Source organism: Danio rerio, chromosome 17 (genome assembly GCF_052040795.2).
Source record: "Danio rerio strain M-AB ecotype USA chromosome 17, GRCz13ab, whole genome shotgun sequence".
Classification (NCBI taxonomy): domain Eukaryota; kingdom Metazoa; phylum Chordata; class Actinopteri; order Cypriniformes; family Danionidae; genus Danio; species Danio rerio.
Genome location: NC_141037.1, coordinates 13,355,001 through 13,373,658, shown reverse-complemented (window position 1 = coordinate 13,373,658; position 18,658 = coordinate 13,355,001). Strand labels below are relative to the sequence as shown.

The 18,658-nt window shown below is 36.9% G+C and overlaps 1 protein-coding gene across 4 annotated transcripts in view; it reads left to right on the top strand.

The window, feature by feature from the left end:
- kif28 (kinesin family member 28) overlaps positions 1-18,658 on the top strand; it is a 39,875-nt gene that overhangs the window by 5,496 nt on the left and 15,721 nt on the right. For 2 of the 4 annotated variants that reach the window (XM_087290144.1, XM_087290142.1), the window contains exons 5-14: positions 1,640-1,867; positions 4,209-4,363; positions 5,383-5,491; positions 8,594-8,661; positions 10,202-10,344; positions 10,414-10,535; positions 14,979-15,069; positions 15,168-15,228; positions 15,342-15,465; positions 18,142-18,304. In XM_087290144.1, the coding sequence (XP_087146270.1) occupies positions 1,640-1,867; positions 4,209-4,363; positions 5,383-5,491; positions 8,594-8,661; positions 10,202-10,344; positions 10,414-10,535; positions 14,979-15,069; positions 15,168-15,228; positions 15,342-15,465; positions 18,142-18,304 (1,264 nt within the window). Of the gene's footprint in view, positions 1-1,639; positions 1,868-4,208; positions 4,364-5,382; positions 5,492-8,593; positions 8,662-10,201; positions 10,345-10,413; positions 10,536-14,978; positions 15,070-15,164; positions 15,229-15,341; positions 15,466-18,141; positions 18,305-18,658 lie in introns of all 4 variants that reach the window. The other 2 variants (XM_087290143.1, XM_087290141.1) reach the window with 1 other exon arrangement.

Genomic DNA, 18,658 nt, shown 5'->3' with positions numbered 1-18,658 from the left:
TGAAAGTGTAGAAGCTATATTTTACGCACATATGCATCACCTCGGTTTTTATTCTACTGTACAAAAGTTATTTACACTTAAATACACAGTATTTTGGATACCCGAACTGGGTATCCACAAATGACACATGTACAAGTTATAGCTTAAATGAAAGCTCTCGTCGGTGCTCGTACGGTTCTAGCGTTCCTTTTACTGAATTTTATTCACATATCAAACAGTTGTCGAATGAATCGCTGTGTTTCCATGGCGCAGAAGTGAAAACAATACATTCATGATCAATAAGCAGCCCCAGATAGCACAAAAAGCTGTCATCTCTTACCTTATGCTGTGCTCTTCAGGGCCGTTTCTCCTCTGTTTTTGAGTTGATGTGCATAAGTAATCCTTTTATATGTCTGATGTGGTCTAAAAACTGTGAATTATGTTTGATCAAACAAAAGAATAGTGAAATAGGAAAACAATGATCGGTCCCTGTGGCTTGTATAGCACCTCTTATAAGTTGGAATACAATAACTTTTGCATAGATTATGGTAGAGACATTTTTTCTTTTTTTCCCTATGATTACAGATATGTGCAGGAACCACCAAAATTAATTACAGCACTCTAGACCACACAGAACCTAAAAGGTACACCTTCAAATTTGAGTTTATAAAAAAAAAAAATACAAAAAGCGCCTCCTTTTTAGGTGTTTATTATAACACAGACAACATATACAGTTATTTTAAACACTTTCAATAGTGTTTTATGAAAAATCAAATGTCTGCATTTACACTTCTGCATGTGAATTTGAGAAACTTTTAAATTTAGGTAGCCAAAATCCAGGCAGAAATCCCAAAACAGCACTTGGGTTTAGTAGACAAATCTTTTAATTGAACTTTTAAACAGAGCAACTCAAACATATACAGGAACAAGGTACATAAAAAATGAAATGAATACAAGGTGAAATAATATTAAATAAAAAGAAAAACGTTAAAGGCACAAAAAAAAAAAAAAAAGATTTAGGGGTGGGTGGGTGGGAGCTTACAATTCAAGTATTTGAAATAAATCTGTTCTCAAAATGAGACAGGAAGGGTCTCCAAACTTTGAAGAATGTATTATTTGAGCCCTGGGTGCTATATTTGAGTTTTTCAATCTTTAGATACGTTATGACATTTTCTACCCATTTAGCATGTGTTGGTGGTTTAGTTGACTTCCACTGCAAAAAATAGTCTTCGGGCCAACAAAGAAGAGAACACTAGTGCATTTAATTGACCTGCTGGTAGTGTAAGGTTTTCAGGTGTCACACCAAATATTGCCATTACTAGATCTGGTATCTCCTTTTGACATATATAAGAAAAAGTCTTAAACACTGCGATGATTGTTTGTTCTGTAGACAGTCAAAAAAATATAGCTTAAAGGGGCTAATAATGTTGACCTTAAAATGTTTTTTAAAAAAAGTAAAAACTGCTTTTATTCTAGCCAGAAAAAATAAATAAAACAGTGAAAGATTCCTTGTTCTGTTAAACATAATTTGTGAAATATTTGAAAAAGAAATAAATTCACAGGAGGGTGAATATTTATGACTTCAACTGTATACGATTTTTACACTTTAACTTGCTGATTGTCATAATGCTTTATATGTGATGCTGAAACGGCTCTTCAGGTTGTAGACCTGCTGTCGAAGAGCAGTCGGTCTGCGGGTGGCCTGCGGGTGCGAGAGGACCAGCAGACGGGTTTCTATGTGGAAGGTTTGAGGCGAGTGCCCTGTGACAGTGCGCTGCAGGTGGAGCAGCTGATGGAGCAGGGCACACGAACACGCACCACTGCAGCCACACACATCAACAACAGCAGCAGCCGCTCACACATGCTCATCATCGTCCAGCTCAAACAGGTGCGTCTTGGCGGGATCATTTGCAGTTTTAACCCGAAAATGAGCAGTCTGTCAGATGAAGAAGAGCTAGAGTCAGAGATTCAAAGAAACAGAAAGTTTACTGAAGATAGTTTGCAGTGTCATCAGCAGAAGCCAGCTTCAACACTATAATGAGGTCGTAGGCTGCTCTGCTTACAATCACAAATCAACAACTATTATACTCTCACATAACGTCATTAACTTCGTCATACACCAGATTGTTTAAAACACAGATAGACTAGGAAAATTACATGTGGGTGTGTGCATACAATTCTGAACAATATCTCAAGCATACAAACATCAGATGAAATATAGCCCTCTGGCTAATTCTGGTTCTTTTGCAGAAATGCTAATTAATGTACACTGTCCCTGCCAAATAAACAAATAAAAAAATAGGTAAAAAAGACATCCACTAGACTGTTTAGAGCTGACCTCAGTCATATGAATAGGATCCACAATCGAATAGAACACACACACACACACACTCAAAGGACAGTCTGTCTCTTACCCAAGGCTGAGTGTCTTTATCAAAACCGGTATAAAAACTAGCATCATCTTTATTCAGGCTGCTATATTCTCACTTCACAATGTCTGTCTTGAATAAAAAGGAAAATTACTTTAAACGGAATTACCACATAATAATAATGTCAAAATCACTTTAGACGGTATTAACTCATAATAATAATAATAATAATTATAGAAACAGTTGTTCTCAGTCATCATGCTCAACAGTTCCACTCAAAAGGTCTCCATTACCTATGACTAGGCCCACACAGACTCTGCGCTCACAGAAATTTTCAGATTTCCGCAGATTTTTAGCCCATCATTGAGTCTGTGTATTTAATTGTGTAAATGTGCGTAAATTTATGTTTATTCTGTTTTTAAATTAATTTTACTAATATTATTGTGATATAATAATAATAATAGTAATAAAATGTTCTTTTGATTTATTTACAATACAGTTAGTAAAATAATATTTTCTGTCTTTCAGTAGAGATATTATATGAGAGACTTGCTTTGTTTACCAAATAAGTGGATCTATCTGGATTTGCATTGTAAACATTGAATTAAAATGAAAAAGTTATTTTTTAAAAGCATTTATTAAGTTTTTAGTTATGATACACCTGAAATGGTTCTGCATAAATTCGCAGATTTTTTACAAAATTCTCAGCAAAAATAGCAAAAAAAGTCAGCAGATTCTGTCTGGCCCTACCATTGACCTGGTTTCGTGGCTCCTGAAAATAGAATTAAAAGAGGCAGGCAAATGTTACCTTTATTCATTAGTCAAAATCATTTCAAGAATAAATACTGATTCAATAATCATATTAATAAAGTAACGAGAAAAAGATAAACGTTGATCCTAACTTGAGACAGATTAGAAGACAGAAATCTGAATCATCAGTCTCACTTGTAAGCATGGTATCCGTACAAAAACAGGTGGTTTACTTACAGCTGCACTTATTCTCCCATCAAGTTAGTTTTTTTAGAGATCAATACTTTTGTGCGGGAAGTGGTGTGCGCGCATTTCCACCAGTTTCATTCATTCATTCATTCATTTTCATTTGGCTTAGACACCATTTAGCAGGGGTCGCCACCGTGGAATGAACCGGCAACCATTTCGGCATATGTTTTACGCAGCGGATGCTCTTCCAGCCGCAACCCAGTACTAGGAAACACCCATACAGTCTCACATTCACACACACACTCTCATACACCACAGCCAATTTTATTAACCCAATTCACCTATACCACATGTCTTTGGACTGTAGGGGAAACCAGAGCACCCGGAGGAAATCCACACCAACGCAGGGAGAACATGCAAACTCCACACAGAAATGCCAGCCGACCCAGCCGGGACTCGAAACAGGGATCTTCTTGCTGTGACAGTGCTAACCACTGAGCCAAAATCCCACCCAAAATAACAAAATATTAAATAGAATTAATATTTATATATATATATATATTAATATTTATTTATATATATATATATATATATATATATATATATATATATATATATATATATATATATATATATATATATAAAGCAAAACACACAAAATAAAATCTTCATAAACTCTCGCTAACTTGAAGTTAATTTAGTTAAGTTGTACAAAAAAAAAAAAAAAAACTGCTGTAGCCACAGAACATAAATCTGAACAAAACACTTCACCAACCTGGAACAAGCTGATTACAAACACACTTAACATCATCTGAATGCTGTTTTAAAATGTAAGCTTGAGTTATTTTTCTGCATCCTCAGTGTTGTTGTGGTTGTTGTTGTTGTTTTTGTTTTTCACTTGCATCTTCACTGTGCTTGTAGATCTTCTCTAAAGAGTGCATCACCAAACAGTCTAATATTTACCTAGTGGACTTGGCTGGTAGTGAGAGGCAAAGGTCATCGGGCTCAGAGGGCGACAGGTTGAAAGAGGGCACTGCCATCAACCTCAGTTTGACTACCCTTGGAAATGTCATCAGGTCAGCAAATACGTGCTGTAGAACTTTGGTCATGTAAAGCATACATTTTATGGCTAATTACAAAAGACCCCAACAACAAATGTCATTCAGTGTCAAAATAGATTATATAACAAAAAATCTTTTGAATCATGTGATGGCATTTTTATTAAAAGACTCGCAGTGCAGCACCAAAATACTCTAACTGTCATTTTAATTATTTATAGTGTGCCACAATACTTCAGATCAATTATTTTTACCTATTTGTCAGCAACAATGTTGGGGGTAATGCATTACAGGTAACATGAGCTCCCCACACTTTCCCGTCTGTCAATCTAAACTGTCCTGTTAATTAAAAAGGTGAAAACCCCTAAAAAAAATAATAATAAAATAAAAAACAAAACTCTGTAAGCCATGTCTCAAATTTAGGTGTAAACTCTTTTTTCCACATCAACAATATTACCTTTTTTGCTTTAGTCATCCCATATTGAACTGCCTGGATTTGATCCAGATTACAGTTTTCAAAGACAGGAGTCCAACCCAACATAGCATTAGGAGGGTCAGGAGGAAAATCGGTCCGAAGTACTTCAGAGTAAAAAGAGAACACCTGATTCCAAAATGTAGACATTTTTTGGGTAGAACCAAAATATGTGAGCCAGTGTACACACATTGGACTTGCATTTAACACATAGAGATGATTCAGAAGAATATATAGAGTGCAATTTAGTGTGGGTATAGTGCAGTCTATGTACTACCCTTTATTGGATCAGCTGGAGTTAATGAAACCATTTTATTTAACTTTATCACAGTTTTATCACTTAATTTCTAATTAAACTGTATGTAGGATTTAATTCTGTGAGACAAAAAGTTATTAAAATATGCAACAATACTTTGTTAATACTTTTGTTTATTTGACTATTAATCCACTAACATAGGGTTTGTAAGTGTGGTTCAAGTGTCCTGACACATTTTAAGGCCAGTGTAGTTTGCATTGTGTTTTACGTCCTGTTAAAACCTGTCTTCGCATGTACATGTTCATATAGTGCTCTAGCAGATATGGCTCTTGGGAAGAAAATATACATCCCATACAGAGACTCTGTCCTCACTAAACTCCTGCAGTCTGCTCTTGGTGGAAACAGTCGAACCGTCATGGTAAGATTGTCTTATTTTGTCTATGGTTTTCTCAAGTTATGGTAAAAGCAATAATTTGCTGTTAAATCCCTTCAGACCGTACAAGATGTTGATGACTTTATTGGGTAACACTTTAGAATAACTATCCTATATAACTAGTTAATAGATCATTAATAAACTGTTAGTTAACAAGTTATAAATGACTTGTTAAATAAAAGTTAATAGTTTGTTAATTATTTATAATTGTGCCTTAGAGATAGCCAATAGATAACTTACAAGCTGTTAGTTAGCAAGTTATAAATGACTTGTAAACTGTATTTTAATGATTTATAACTAGACCTAATAAATTAGTAATAGATCATGAGCAAGCTGAATTACTTACTAAATACTTGTTAAGTATCAGTAAATAATTATGTTATTGAGACGGTTTTCTAAAGTTGCAACTATTCTTTATTAACTGTTAGTGAATGAGGAATAGTAGCAACTTTAGAATAACGTCCCGATAATATACATAAGCTAATAACTAACACTTAACTAATATATTAGCTCAAACTTTACAGAGCAGTTGTTCATAGTTTGTTAACAATCTACTAATAACAATGAAACTTAGTAGAACAGCAAATGGATGCAACAAGTTCAAGCTACAGAAATTTGTTTTGATATTAAAAATATGAAATGTTCGTACCTTAACCTTATTCCACTCATAGGCTTTTCTGTGTGCTGTATTTTACCAAAGAAACTCCACAGATGAAATGTTGAACGTTGTGTTTAATGTATAGAAACTGACATACTGAGACATCACATGGCAGAACAGCAGTATACAAGAATACAAACCCATGAGGTTTGGGCACTTTTTGTGCTAAACATGAAAACAAAATAAATAAATAAATAATTTTATTAGAAAAGTTCTACAAAAGTTTCACTGGTATTAGTAGACGGTAAACAAAGTATGAACAACTGCTCTGTAAAGTGTGATTTAATATTTAGTTAAGTTTTAGTTTTTAGCTTAAGTATGTTATTGGGACGTTATTCTAAAGTTGCAACTGTTCCTCATTTACTAAGTTAATAAATAAAGAATAGTTGCAACTTTAGAATAACGTCCCAGTAACATATATAAACTATTAACTGATACTTAACAAGTCTTTAGTAGGTACTTTACTAACAGCCTGTTCATGATCTATTACTAATTTAATAGTTATGAATCATTAAAATACAGTTAAGTCATTTATAACTCATTAACTAACAGTTTATTAATGATCTATTAACTAGTTATAACAGATAGTTATTCTAAAGTGTTACCACTTTTTTTTTTTACAACAGTGAAACATTAAAGAGGTTTTTTGTCATGTGGTGATTTATAAACTGCAAGTCATTCCAGCACTTTGAGTCTTAAAAACACAGGAAAAACACAATTACTAATACCCAGGGGCGATTTAAGGATATATATATATATATATATATATATATATATATATATATATATATATATATATATATATATATATATATATATATATATATATATATATATATATATATATAAGCCTAATATTACATTTATAATTATCAAAAATGTAAATTATTGATAATAATACATTTATCAATAATAAAGATTTAAAAATTTATAAATTTAATAGTAATAAAAATGTTTGTTTATTATGGGTTGTATACTAGTGTTCCACTGTATTACATAGATGGGCATCATAGATATATATACACTAGATATCGCATAGGGACCCTGAGCATGTGTCAATAGCGCCGCCACATTGGTACAGTGCTCCCAGGACAAATATCATTCAACTGCACTTCACCATACGGCAAAGCAGCTCCAACTCGCACTAAACACTCGGCTTATGCTAGTTTTGTTGAATAAAATCAGCAAACAATGCAAAAGAAATATGACAACGAGATACTGCGCTGCCAGAAACTTGTATTATTGTCACCTAACGTTAGTGAAAGAGTCGTTCGGGGGATTCATTCACAAACGAATCGCTCTCTCCGTCAGTATGAGGAGTGAAAGCAGAAGAGGAGGTGTGTTTCAGGACACGGATTAGATTAAATTTAACAGGGAGGGTGAATAGTACATTTCTGTACACACAAACACAAGCTTTTTGTCAGGAATGCCCGTGCGGTCACTGATCCATCAATGTAGAAAAGTGATGTAAAATTATAATTTTCGTAATTAGGAAAAAAAAAAGGCCAGGCGACATCTAGTGTATATATCTATGGATCGGCATAGCCGTTTGAGGTATGAATGAGCCAAATAGGCTTAAACCCCCCTGTTTACTGCAGGAAAAACCACTTTCTATATTCAAGTGGATTTTTTGTTTCCATGTATTAAATAAATTGCCACTTTTCTACTAAAATGACAAATCTAAATGTATATTTTTAAACTTACAGGCTAATTCACATATTTCATGATCCAAATGATAATAATAAATAAGAAGTATTGTTTTATACTAGGCAACATTTGATGTTCCTGTCTCTGTCAGTGACTCAGTGACAGTTAAAATGAGTACATTCACTAAGTGGTTCTGTCACTGTGTTTAATCCTTTATGTGGAAGACTGTATGGTATAGTTAATGCCACACACACACTGTAAAGTGTTTTATATTGGTATTCATTTTGAAATAATAAAAGCGAAATGTTCGTTAAGAGTTACATGTTCCACTGGAGGAAACAGCTGTGCTGATGAGGTGAACGCTGAGAAAACCTGACTGCTTCTCCCTGACATTGAGATACAGAGTGATACAATGTTATCTATATCAAAGAACTGCAAATAAGCAGATATTATAACATTTTTTTCAATAAAAACACTTTCTTTCGCTGTCCACGGATGTGGTTTGCTGATCAAATGAAAATCGAAATACGGGGAGGAGCCGAATTCTGCCGCTGTTTTCCTATCAAATTTAAAGAGGACTGAGGCGATAATTTAGTGTACAGTTTATGAGCTAATCGCAAAAGTTTTGCTGAGTAGAAATATGGAGCCTCTCTAAAAGAGGCCTAGCAATGCTCATGCTAATAGCCATGACTCCTAATAATACATTGTGGTCTGAAGCAAAATGATCGGTCTGTGCAAGAAATTATAATTAGCATTTAAGTGTTTCCTATTGTCATACACAGATTGCAACCTTAAGCCCTGCAGATATTTGCTATGAAGAGTCTCTTTCTACTCTTCGGTACGCAGAAAGGTGAGTTTTTACATTAAAGTCACTTTCAATTGTGACATTGCTGGTTTATATTAGGGATGCACCAAATTTTCGGCCGCCAAAAATGATTGTGCTTAAAACAGCTCAATATGCCGTTCACAAGCATAATTATCTATGAATGAACTGCACATCCTCACCAGAAAAACAGAAAAGTCTGCTCTAATAACACACCGAAGGACATTTCTGTGTAGTATACTTGTTCCTGCTGTTTGCAAAAGAACTAATGTGCTGTCATGGCAACGCAAATGACAATCTCTCGACTTATTAACTGTCAATAAAATCTTCTGTCATTAAAATGTGGCGATTTAATTGCCTTGTTTTTTTTTTTTTTAATCAGTATAATTTTTTAAGTTATTGAGATAAATTTACAAAGTTGTACAAAAATGTTTTATATTGTTAAATTAAATGATAAATAATTATTGAATAGCCGCTTTGATTTTGGGCCAGAATTTTAATTTCGGTGCATCCCTGGTTTATATAACTGCCATGCTGGTGTAACAATACATCAATATGGATCGATATATATATATATGCATAGCAATATGATTATTGTATTATTATCAATTATTTGCTTAACAATTGTGTTTAAAGATGGACTTATATTTTTGTTGCATTTGTGAGTCAAAATAAATATTTAATTGGTTGCGTAAATTAGCCATGTAGCTTTAATATTAATATATATATATCAATTTTCAACTTAATCGAATGTAATCAAAATCAAATCATAGAATTTTTTTAAGGCTTTACAAATATCGTATCACTGGCTAAAAGTATTAAAGGCACAGTATATCCTTTGACCACTAGAGGGGGCATATTCACAACAAACAAAGTTTGATGATGCCGGTTTTCATGTTTTCTATAAAATTAAACAGGAAATCGAGAGTATGTGAAGTGATTAGCATGGATTTTTAAAACTTCATGAATAAATGTGCCTATTGTGCATATGTATGATTTACAACCCAAATAAACTAACAACAATGTCATCAGGCAAACATATGACATACAGTTGAAATCAAAGTTATCAACACTCCTGTGAATTTGTTTTTAAATATTTCCCAAATGATGTTTAACAGAGCAAGGAATTTTTCACAGTATTTTCTGTGTTATTTTTTCTTCTGGAGAAAGTCTTATTTGTTTTATTTCGGCAAGGATAAAAACAGTTTTTATTTTTTAAAAACCATTTTAAGGGCAAAATTATTAGCCCCCTTAAGCAACATTTTTTTCGATTGTCAACAGAGCAAACTTTTATTATACTAAAACTTGCCTAATTAACTTGGTAAAGCTTTTAAACTGCACTTTAAGCTGAATACTGGTATCTAAAATATTATGTACTGTCATCACGGCAAAGATAAAAGAAATCACTAATTAGAAATCAGTTATTAAAACTATTACGTTTAGAAATGTGTTGATATAATCCTCTTTCTATTAAACATAAATTGGTGGAAAAATATAAATGGGGGGGCTAATAATTTTGACCTCAACTGTACATTCCAAAATAATTGTGGGACATCACTCTTTTCAGGGCAAAAAAGATCCAGAATAAAGCTGTGGTGAATGAGAGTCCCACTGAGCGACTGGTGAAGGAGCTCAAAGCAGAGAATGCAAAACTGCTGTTAAGACTAAGCCGACTGGGTCAAGAAGGCCGTAAAGCAGAGGATGAGAGCAGTATGTGAGGTTATGCAAAGACATGAACGCAGGCACATTTCATCTCATTCATGCTGCTGTTTGTTTTAGAGGAGCTGCGGCGATTACTGACTCATAATGAGCTGCAGATTCGAGCCATTCAGACTTTGTGGGAGCAACATCTGCAGGAGGCTCTGAAAGACTGGGAGACTCAGTATGCCACTATAACACAGGTATACACACATGCGTTGACTTGATGCTTACAAGATCCTCTTAGCAATGGAGCATTACTTTGAATGCAGATGCAAAACTCACAATGTAAATATAAAAGTTCCTCCAAATGTCATCAAAGACTTTCTCCATAGGAAAAAAAAACATACACAACAGACTGTGTTTTGTGTTTTATGTTTTAAGTCCGTCTTTAACAATAGTAGTTGATCAGAACATTTCAGTTGAAACGATTTTGGTGTTTTTACAAAAATGTTATGGTCTATCATATTGCATAGTAGTTCAGTATTTATATGTTGAAAGGTTTTTGATCTATAGTTTGCATGATCAATCTAAATAGTTTTATAGGTGCAATTGTTGTAAAAAAATAAATGAGTGAAAAGAAGAGAGAACCCAGTCCAGGAGACTCGAAACAAGCAGAATTCCTTTATTGAGACGTGTTGGTTAATCTGCAGTCATACAGCGTCTTTAAGATGTCTATGTGTCTGCAAGAGCCTACTAGAGGTCTGCAGTCTGCAAGTTCTTTCACAAGTCTCTCACAAGTCTCACACAAGTCTGAATTAGTCAAAGATTTCATGTCTATATTGTGTTCTTAGGAGGAGGGGATATAGCTAAACAAAGTATGCTAATTAAGAGTTGTGGTCGGCAGGGTAAACTGCTTTTTCAGCCCTAATCTCATCTTGTTCTGGAGACAGAAACCGCCTGACCATTTGATCGAAAAGAGAAAACAATAGACACCCCATGCTGTGAAACTGACAATTTGCATTACATTGGCTTAGCCTGTAATCAGAAAGACAAAAGGTTAATGTCCTTCCTAGCTGGGATGTTAATGAAATTATATATATCAGGGCTGAGCCTGGTCAGTACCTGGATGGGAGACCACTAGGGAACACCAGGTTGCTGTTGGAAGTGGTGTTAGTGAGGCCAGCAGGGGGCGCTCAACCTGTGGTCTGTGTGAGTCCTAATGCCCCAGTAAAAGTGAAGGGGACACTACACTGTCAGTGGGCGCCGTCTTTCGGATGAGACGTTAAACCGAGGTCCTGACTCTCTGTGGTCATAAAAAAATCCCATGGCACTTCTCGTGAAAGAGCAGGGGTGTAACCCCGGTGTCCTGGCCAAAGTCCCTCTATCGGCCCTTACGATCATGGCCTCCCAATCATCCCCTTCCACCGAATTGGCTGTATCACTGTCTCTCCACTCCACCAATAGCTGGTGTGTGGTGAGCGCACTGGCGCCGTTGTCCTGTGGCTGCCGTCGCATCATCCAAGTGGATGCTGCACACCGGTGGTGGTGTGGAGAGACCCCCCTTATGATTGTGAAGCGCTTTGGGTGTATGACCATACACAATAAATGCGCTATATAAATACACATTACATTACATTACATATAATTAAAAACCAGAGAATATAACTTTTCAGTTATACGTAGATTATTGTTCATTTGGAATTAGTTGATAGAAATTTATATTTCCACAAATATAAACTTCATGTAAATCATTTGCTGTATAATGGTTGATTTAATAGGTTTATTATAGTTAAAGAGAGAGTTCACCCAAAGAACTATTTATTCAATCATCATTTTCTTTTTCATCATTTTACCCTTCAGTTGTTCTTTCTTCTGTTGAACACAAAAGAAGACATTGTGAAGAAAGCTGGAAACCTGTAACCAGTGACTGCCATGATATTTGTTTATCGTACTATGAAGGTCAATGGATATCGGCATTCTTTCAGGTTCAGCAAAAAATAAAAAATAAAATAAATAAATAAATCATAAAGTTTTGGTAAAGAGTGAGTGCATTTTTTATTCGGGTGAACTATCCATTGAACTAAAATTAAAACTATAAGACTATGTAAAACAAAATTTAACTGAATATAATTGAATGAACATGAACATATTAAAAATAAACAAATAAATTAAAACCATAATTAAACACTAGTTTTTCAGTGATACCAAAATCACCTTAATCTGAAATTTGTATTCATTTTAATTTATTTCAGTTTTAATAATTGCAGTAATTCAGCTTATTTCAGTTAAGATTCCAAAGCAATATTTCTCTTTTTTAACTTAATATAATTATATACATTTTATTCCAATGAACAATGTTTAATACTTTAATATTGTTTAAAACTACTCTGAATCGGCATTCAATTAAATAATAAAACTGTTAAAACACTGTTAAGAACAATTCCCCATCAACAGTCATCAATATACAGTTAAAGGGAAAATAATTCACCCTATTATATTTATTTTTTTCTCAAATGATGTTTAACAGAGCAAGGAATTTTTCACAGTATTTCCTATAATTTTTTTTCTTCTGGAGAAAGTCTTATTTGTTTTATTTTGGCTAGAATAAAAGCAGTTTTTAATTTTAAGGTCAAAATTATTAGCCCCTTTAAGCTATATATATTTTTTTAATATATGTCTACAAAAGAGTAGTAGGTAGTGCTGTCGCGTTACAGCATGAAGGTCGCTGGTTCGAACCTCGGCTCAGTTGGCGTTTCTGTGTGGAGTTTGCATGTTCTCCCTACATTCGCGTGGGTTTCCTCCGGATGCTCCGGTTTCCCCCACAGTCCAAAGACATGCGGTATAGGTGAATTGGGTAGGCTAAATTGTCTGTAGTGTGTTTGTGTGTGTTTGTGCGTGCGTGCGTGCGTGCGTGTGGATGTTAGCCAGAGATGGATTGTGGCTGGAGGGGCATCCGCTGCGTAAAAACGTGCTGGATAAGTTGGCGGTTCATTCCGCTGTGGCGACCCCGGATTAATAATGGGACTAAGCCGAGAAGAAAATGAATGAATGAATGAATGACATTAATCTGCCAAATTAACCTTTTAAATGTCACTTTAAGCTGAATACTAGTATCTTGAAAAAAATCTAGTCAAATATTATTTACTGTAATCACGGCAAAGAAATCAGAAATTCATTCATCATTCATTCATTTTCTGCCGCTTTTCCGGGGCTGAGTTGCAGGGGCAGCAGTCTTAGGAGAGAACCTCAGACTACCCTTTCCCCAGACACTTCCGCTCATCTAGGGGGATCCTGAAGCATTCCCAGGCCAGCCGAGAGGCATAGTCCCTCCAGCGTGTCCTGGGTCTTCCCCAAGGCCTCCTCCTGGTGGGACATGGCTGGAACACCTCCCTAGGTAGGCATCCAGGAGGCATCCGAAACAGATGCTCGAGCCACCTCAGCTGACTTCTCTCGATGTGGAGGAGCAGCGACTCTACTCAGAGCTCCTCACCCTATCTATGAGTGCGCCCTACCACCCTGCGAAGAAAATTAATTTCAGCTGCTTGTATCCAAGATTCAGCTTTTTTTTTCAATTCAGCTTTATTTGTATAGCACTTTTACAATATAGATTGTATCAAAGCAGCTTCACATAAATGGTCATAGTAACTGGAACAGTGTGGTTCAGGTTTTAGTGTTTAAGTTCAGTTCAGTTCAGTTTAGCTCAGTTCAGTGTGATTTAATCATTACTGAGAGTTCAAACACTGAAGAGCAAATTCATCGATGCGTAGCTCTACCAATCCTGAACCATGCGAGGCAGTGGCGACAGCAGAGAGGGAAAAAAACCTTCACCTGATGGGAGTGAAGAAAAAAGACCTTGAGAGAACCAGACTCAGTTGGGCACGACCATTTTAATTTCTCCGCTGGCCAAAAGTCTTGTGCAGTGCTTCAGTCACCGCGGTGGAGGCTGGAAGATGGCCTCAGCGAAGACTCGTCTGTCCCTGGAGCGTTGCTAGAATCAGACACATGTTCTCCACTCCCCACGACCATCAGCGCAGCAGCAGCTCAGGATATGGCCTGGTCCCGGATATAGAATCCTTGGGATCATCTCGTCGCTGGTCTTGGATCCAATCAGTGACTCCGCATAATCTGAGGACCTCGGGATGAGTATCCCCAGGTAAAAAATCTCTATTCCTCTCTATTCCTTTCTTGTCCTTTCGGGCATTACCCAAAGCTCATAACCATAAGTGAGAGTAGGAACGTAGATTGACCGGTAAATCGAGAGCTTTGCCTTTTGGCTCAGCTCCTTTTTCACCACAACAGACCAATACATCGACCACATTACTGCTGCCGCTGCACAAATCCGCCTGTCAGTCTCACGTTCTATCCTTCCCTCACTTGTGAACAAAACCCCAAGATACTTGAACTCCTCCACCTGGGGTAAGGACTTTCCTTCAACCTGGAGATGGCAAACCACCTTTTTTTCCAGTGGAGCACCACAGCCTCTGACTTGGAGGTGCTGATTCTCATAGAAATAAGTTATTAAAACTAAAAATCTTCTCTCCATTAAACGGAAGTTGTGGAAAAAAAATATATAGGGGAGCTAATGATTCAGGAGGGCTAATAGTTCTGACCTCAACTGTATATGTCATTATTAAAATATATTCCATATTTTCCATATTTATTCAATATTTTCCCCTCTGTCTCTTGCTTGTGAATATCCTCAGGAACGAAGGATGATGCAGATGTACCCGTACATTATGAACGTCAACGAGGACGCTCAGTTATCAAGTGTAGTAATGCTCTTCATTCAGGAAGGTGAGTTCATATTACCCCAATGACGTCAGACCAGTTATATTAAATCCTCTATATTCACCGACTGCACTATTTGTCTTAATTTGCCTTGTTATGAGAAGGTGAATGGGATATTGGTTTAGCAGACAACTCACCCAGAGCGCTCTCAATCAGAGGTCTAGGGTAAGTCATGCATGATTAAGACATCCCATAAATGTCTTTACTGGTTTTTATGAACATGTATTAAATAAATACTCAAGGAAATGTGAGCTGATTGGTTGTTTTCCTGTTTTCAGCATTCAGGAGAAGCATGCTGTGTTTTCCAACCAGCAGAGGAGAGTCTCCATTACTCCTGTGTCCGGAGCCAAGGTCATTGTAAACGGACTGCAAGTATCTAAAAGGACAGAGCTGCAGCATTTGGTTGGTTTTATTATGCCTATTTTATTATATTTTCCGTGTTGTAATAATTTATTTATTTTTTTATTTGCTTGTTTATTTTACAGGGACAATACACTTGACATTGTTATACAAAGATAACCAATGTTGTGTACATAGGGAATATAGCATAAAGCTAATTAAAAGCCAAGATGAATTCCAGCGGGTATTAGCATGCATTCTCCTATGATCACTTGTGTTAAAAGGATAGTTTCCCCAAAAATTATATTTACTCTTACTATTTTCTCACTCAAGTGGTTCCAAATCTTTATGAGTTTCATTCTTCTGTTGAACACAAAAGAAGATGTTTTGAAGAATGCTCAAATCCTGTAACCAATGAATTATATAGTATTTGTTTTTCCTACTATGGAAGTGATTGGAGAAACTCTGAAGCAAGTCAAGGGTGAGCAAATGTTGACAGATTTTTTTATTTTTGGGTGAACTTTTAGCTTAGCTTAGCATAGATAATTGAATCGGATTAGACCATTAGCATCATCTAATGGTCTGATCATTGTTAAGGATCTTTATTGTCGTACTGTGGCTGCAGCAGGCACATTGATGTTATGCAGCATCTGAAAATCCTGCAACCATGGAGACATTTGTCATTTTGTTGAGATTACTCAGAACTAGTTTCATGCGTTGTGCTTCTTCTTCTTTGGCTCTCGGCGAAGGCGGTCGCTCTTCTTCCCGCTCCGTCCCATATCTCTCCTTGCAGCACGTCTTGTCTCGTCTTATTCTTTCTCTGAGGCTCTCCTTGTCCTGCTTTCCAAACGAAAAAGGAATTATGGATTTGATCAACTGGTCTCTGAATGCAATTGACACCATCTTCTCAACGAGATCGCTGGGCTCCGGGGAACCCAGCTGTCCTGCGGGGACGCTCGCAGCTGGATATGTGATGGACTGGTGGGAGAAGTGGAGAGTCCTCTGTCTAGCTGCTCTGTCTCTGGAGGATATTGAAGATATCTACCTATTCGGAACTTTGATAACAGGGTTTCTGCTGATGGGCTTATGCGGGGCCCTGGGATATCGGAAACTGATAAAAGCGGTCAGCGCAGCTCAAAACCCCACTAGGCTGGCCGGCTTGATTGAAACACTGATGGGTAGGGTCGCGAATCAGACTATGGTCCTTGACCGCAAACTGGAAACCATCGAGGTGAAGCTAGCGGCTCTGCAACAAATTTTGGCCAGATCGGGAGACGAGTGATGGACATTAAATATCTGTGAAATTGGCAGATATTGACCTAAAGTGGAAGTATCTTACTGTCTTTTTTTCGGCTCTCCTCTTACTCCTGCCAGACGGCCTCGGCTGGAAGTAAACAACTCCCTGGGATAAGCAAGATAAGCAGACGCTCTGAAATTCCTGCCCCTGTCAAGGACACCTGCAGGACTCTGGACTATGCAGGCTCACACACACACACAAACATATCTACAGATAAACATTCACCACCGATCCCCATCCAAATGCCTTCGTGTGCTTTTACCCACGTGGGGCGTGGGCGGGGCTGTGACTTGCGCCGGAAATGGCTGCTGGGCCAGTTGGCTGCCCGCACTCAACGGACTGTTTTCCATTACCCCTGTTCCCATCCCCTCTGTCTATGTTGTGTCTTGCCGGTGTGCTTATGCTAAGATAGGGCTGTTTTTCTCCCTTTTCTCACTTTGTCCTAATCAAGAGCAAGCTGAGGGGGTGTTTTTTAGCCTAACTGTCCAAATGTATCTTTCTTCGTTTCTAAATGCTACCTCCTAAGATCTGTCTCCCCTGAAAAGTTGTTTGTGATGTTTTGTGTATGGTCTGGGGGGTCCAATTTTCGCTATACGAAAGTGTAGTGACAAATAAAGGCTTGATTGATTGATTGAACATCCTTCCTTGATTATTACACCAGAACGAGAGTATGGTTCCTAGTCATATCAGCCAAGAAAATACCAACTTTTATTTTTCATTGGTCTTTAGTACATGATGTAACTACAGAAGAGTCCAGCTTTAAATAGGAAAATTGTCTAAACTCTCAGGTCATTGTTGAGGGAGAGTCTAATGGTCTAATTCGATTCAATGATCTATGCTAAGCTAAGCTAAAAATGCTCTTGCCGAACCCAGAGATTTGTTTAACTCTAGGGGAGTTTTTTTTTAAGTGTAGTATTCATTCGTTCATTCAATTTCTTTTCGGTCCCTTTATTATTCTGGGGTCACCGCAGCTGAATGAACCGCCAACTTATCGAGCATATGTTTTACGCAGCGGATGCCCTTCCAGCTGCAACCCATCTCTGAGAAACATCCACACACACTCATTCAAACTCATACACTTTGGACAATTTAGCCTACCCAATTCACCTATACATGTGAATGCGGGGAGAACATGCAAACTCCACACAGAAGCCCCAACTGGCCCAGCTGAGACTTGAACCAGCAACCTTCTTGCTGTGAGACAACAGCACTACCTACTGCACCACTGTCACTCTTTAAGTGTAGTATTTCTTACAAATGTTTCACAACCTATCTGCACCTGTATTTTGCAACATTCTCTCATTGAAGTAAATGCATTTTAATACCAGGTATAAATGCTATTTCTTAATTCATAATACTGTGTGTTTTTAAAATATGAAATAGTAAGGTATAATCCATGTTTTGGTGGAGTGGTAACCTGTCATTGTCCTGTGCTGCTGAAGGATCGACTTGTCCTGGGTTCGAACAGCACATATCTCTTCATTGGCTTCCCTGCAGAGCGTTCGGCAGAGGACTGGAGCCGCTATGACTATGATTACTTCCAGTCTGAGCTGGCAGCTGCCGAGGGTTTCCACATCCAGTCTCTGTGTGATGATCAGGGCCACCGTACGTATGTGGGGAGATTATATTTAACATGACTGTCATTCTTAATTAGATATCTACAAGTTATATGCTTTTATAGTACTTATTACAATTTGAATTAATTTTTTTTACTTAAATTTACTTATTTCATATAATGCTACTGTCACGGTTCAGGAAGGAGGAGGGACTAAAGACTTAAATGCAAACACAAGATGATTTATTCTTAACTACAATAAAACAAAAGAACAACAAAAACCACCCCAGATAAACAAATTGGCTGGGCTGGCGAGACAAGAGAGCAGGAACACAGGGGGAGTTTAGACGACGAACTGGCACAGAACATCAGACATGAGGAGAATATAACCAGAAGCAAATTAA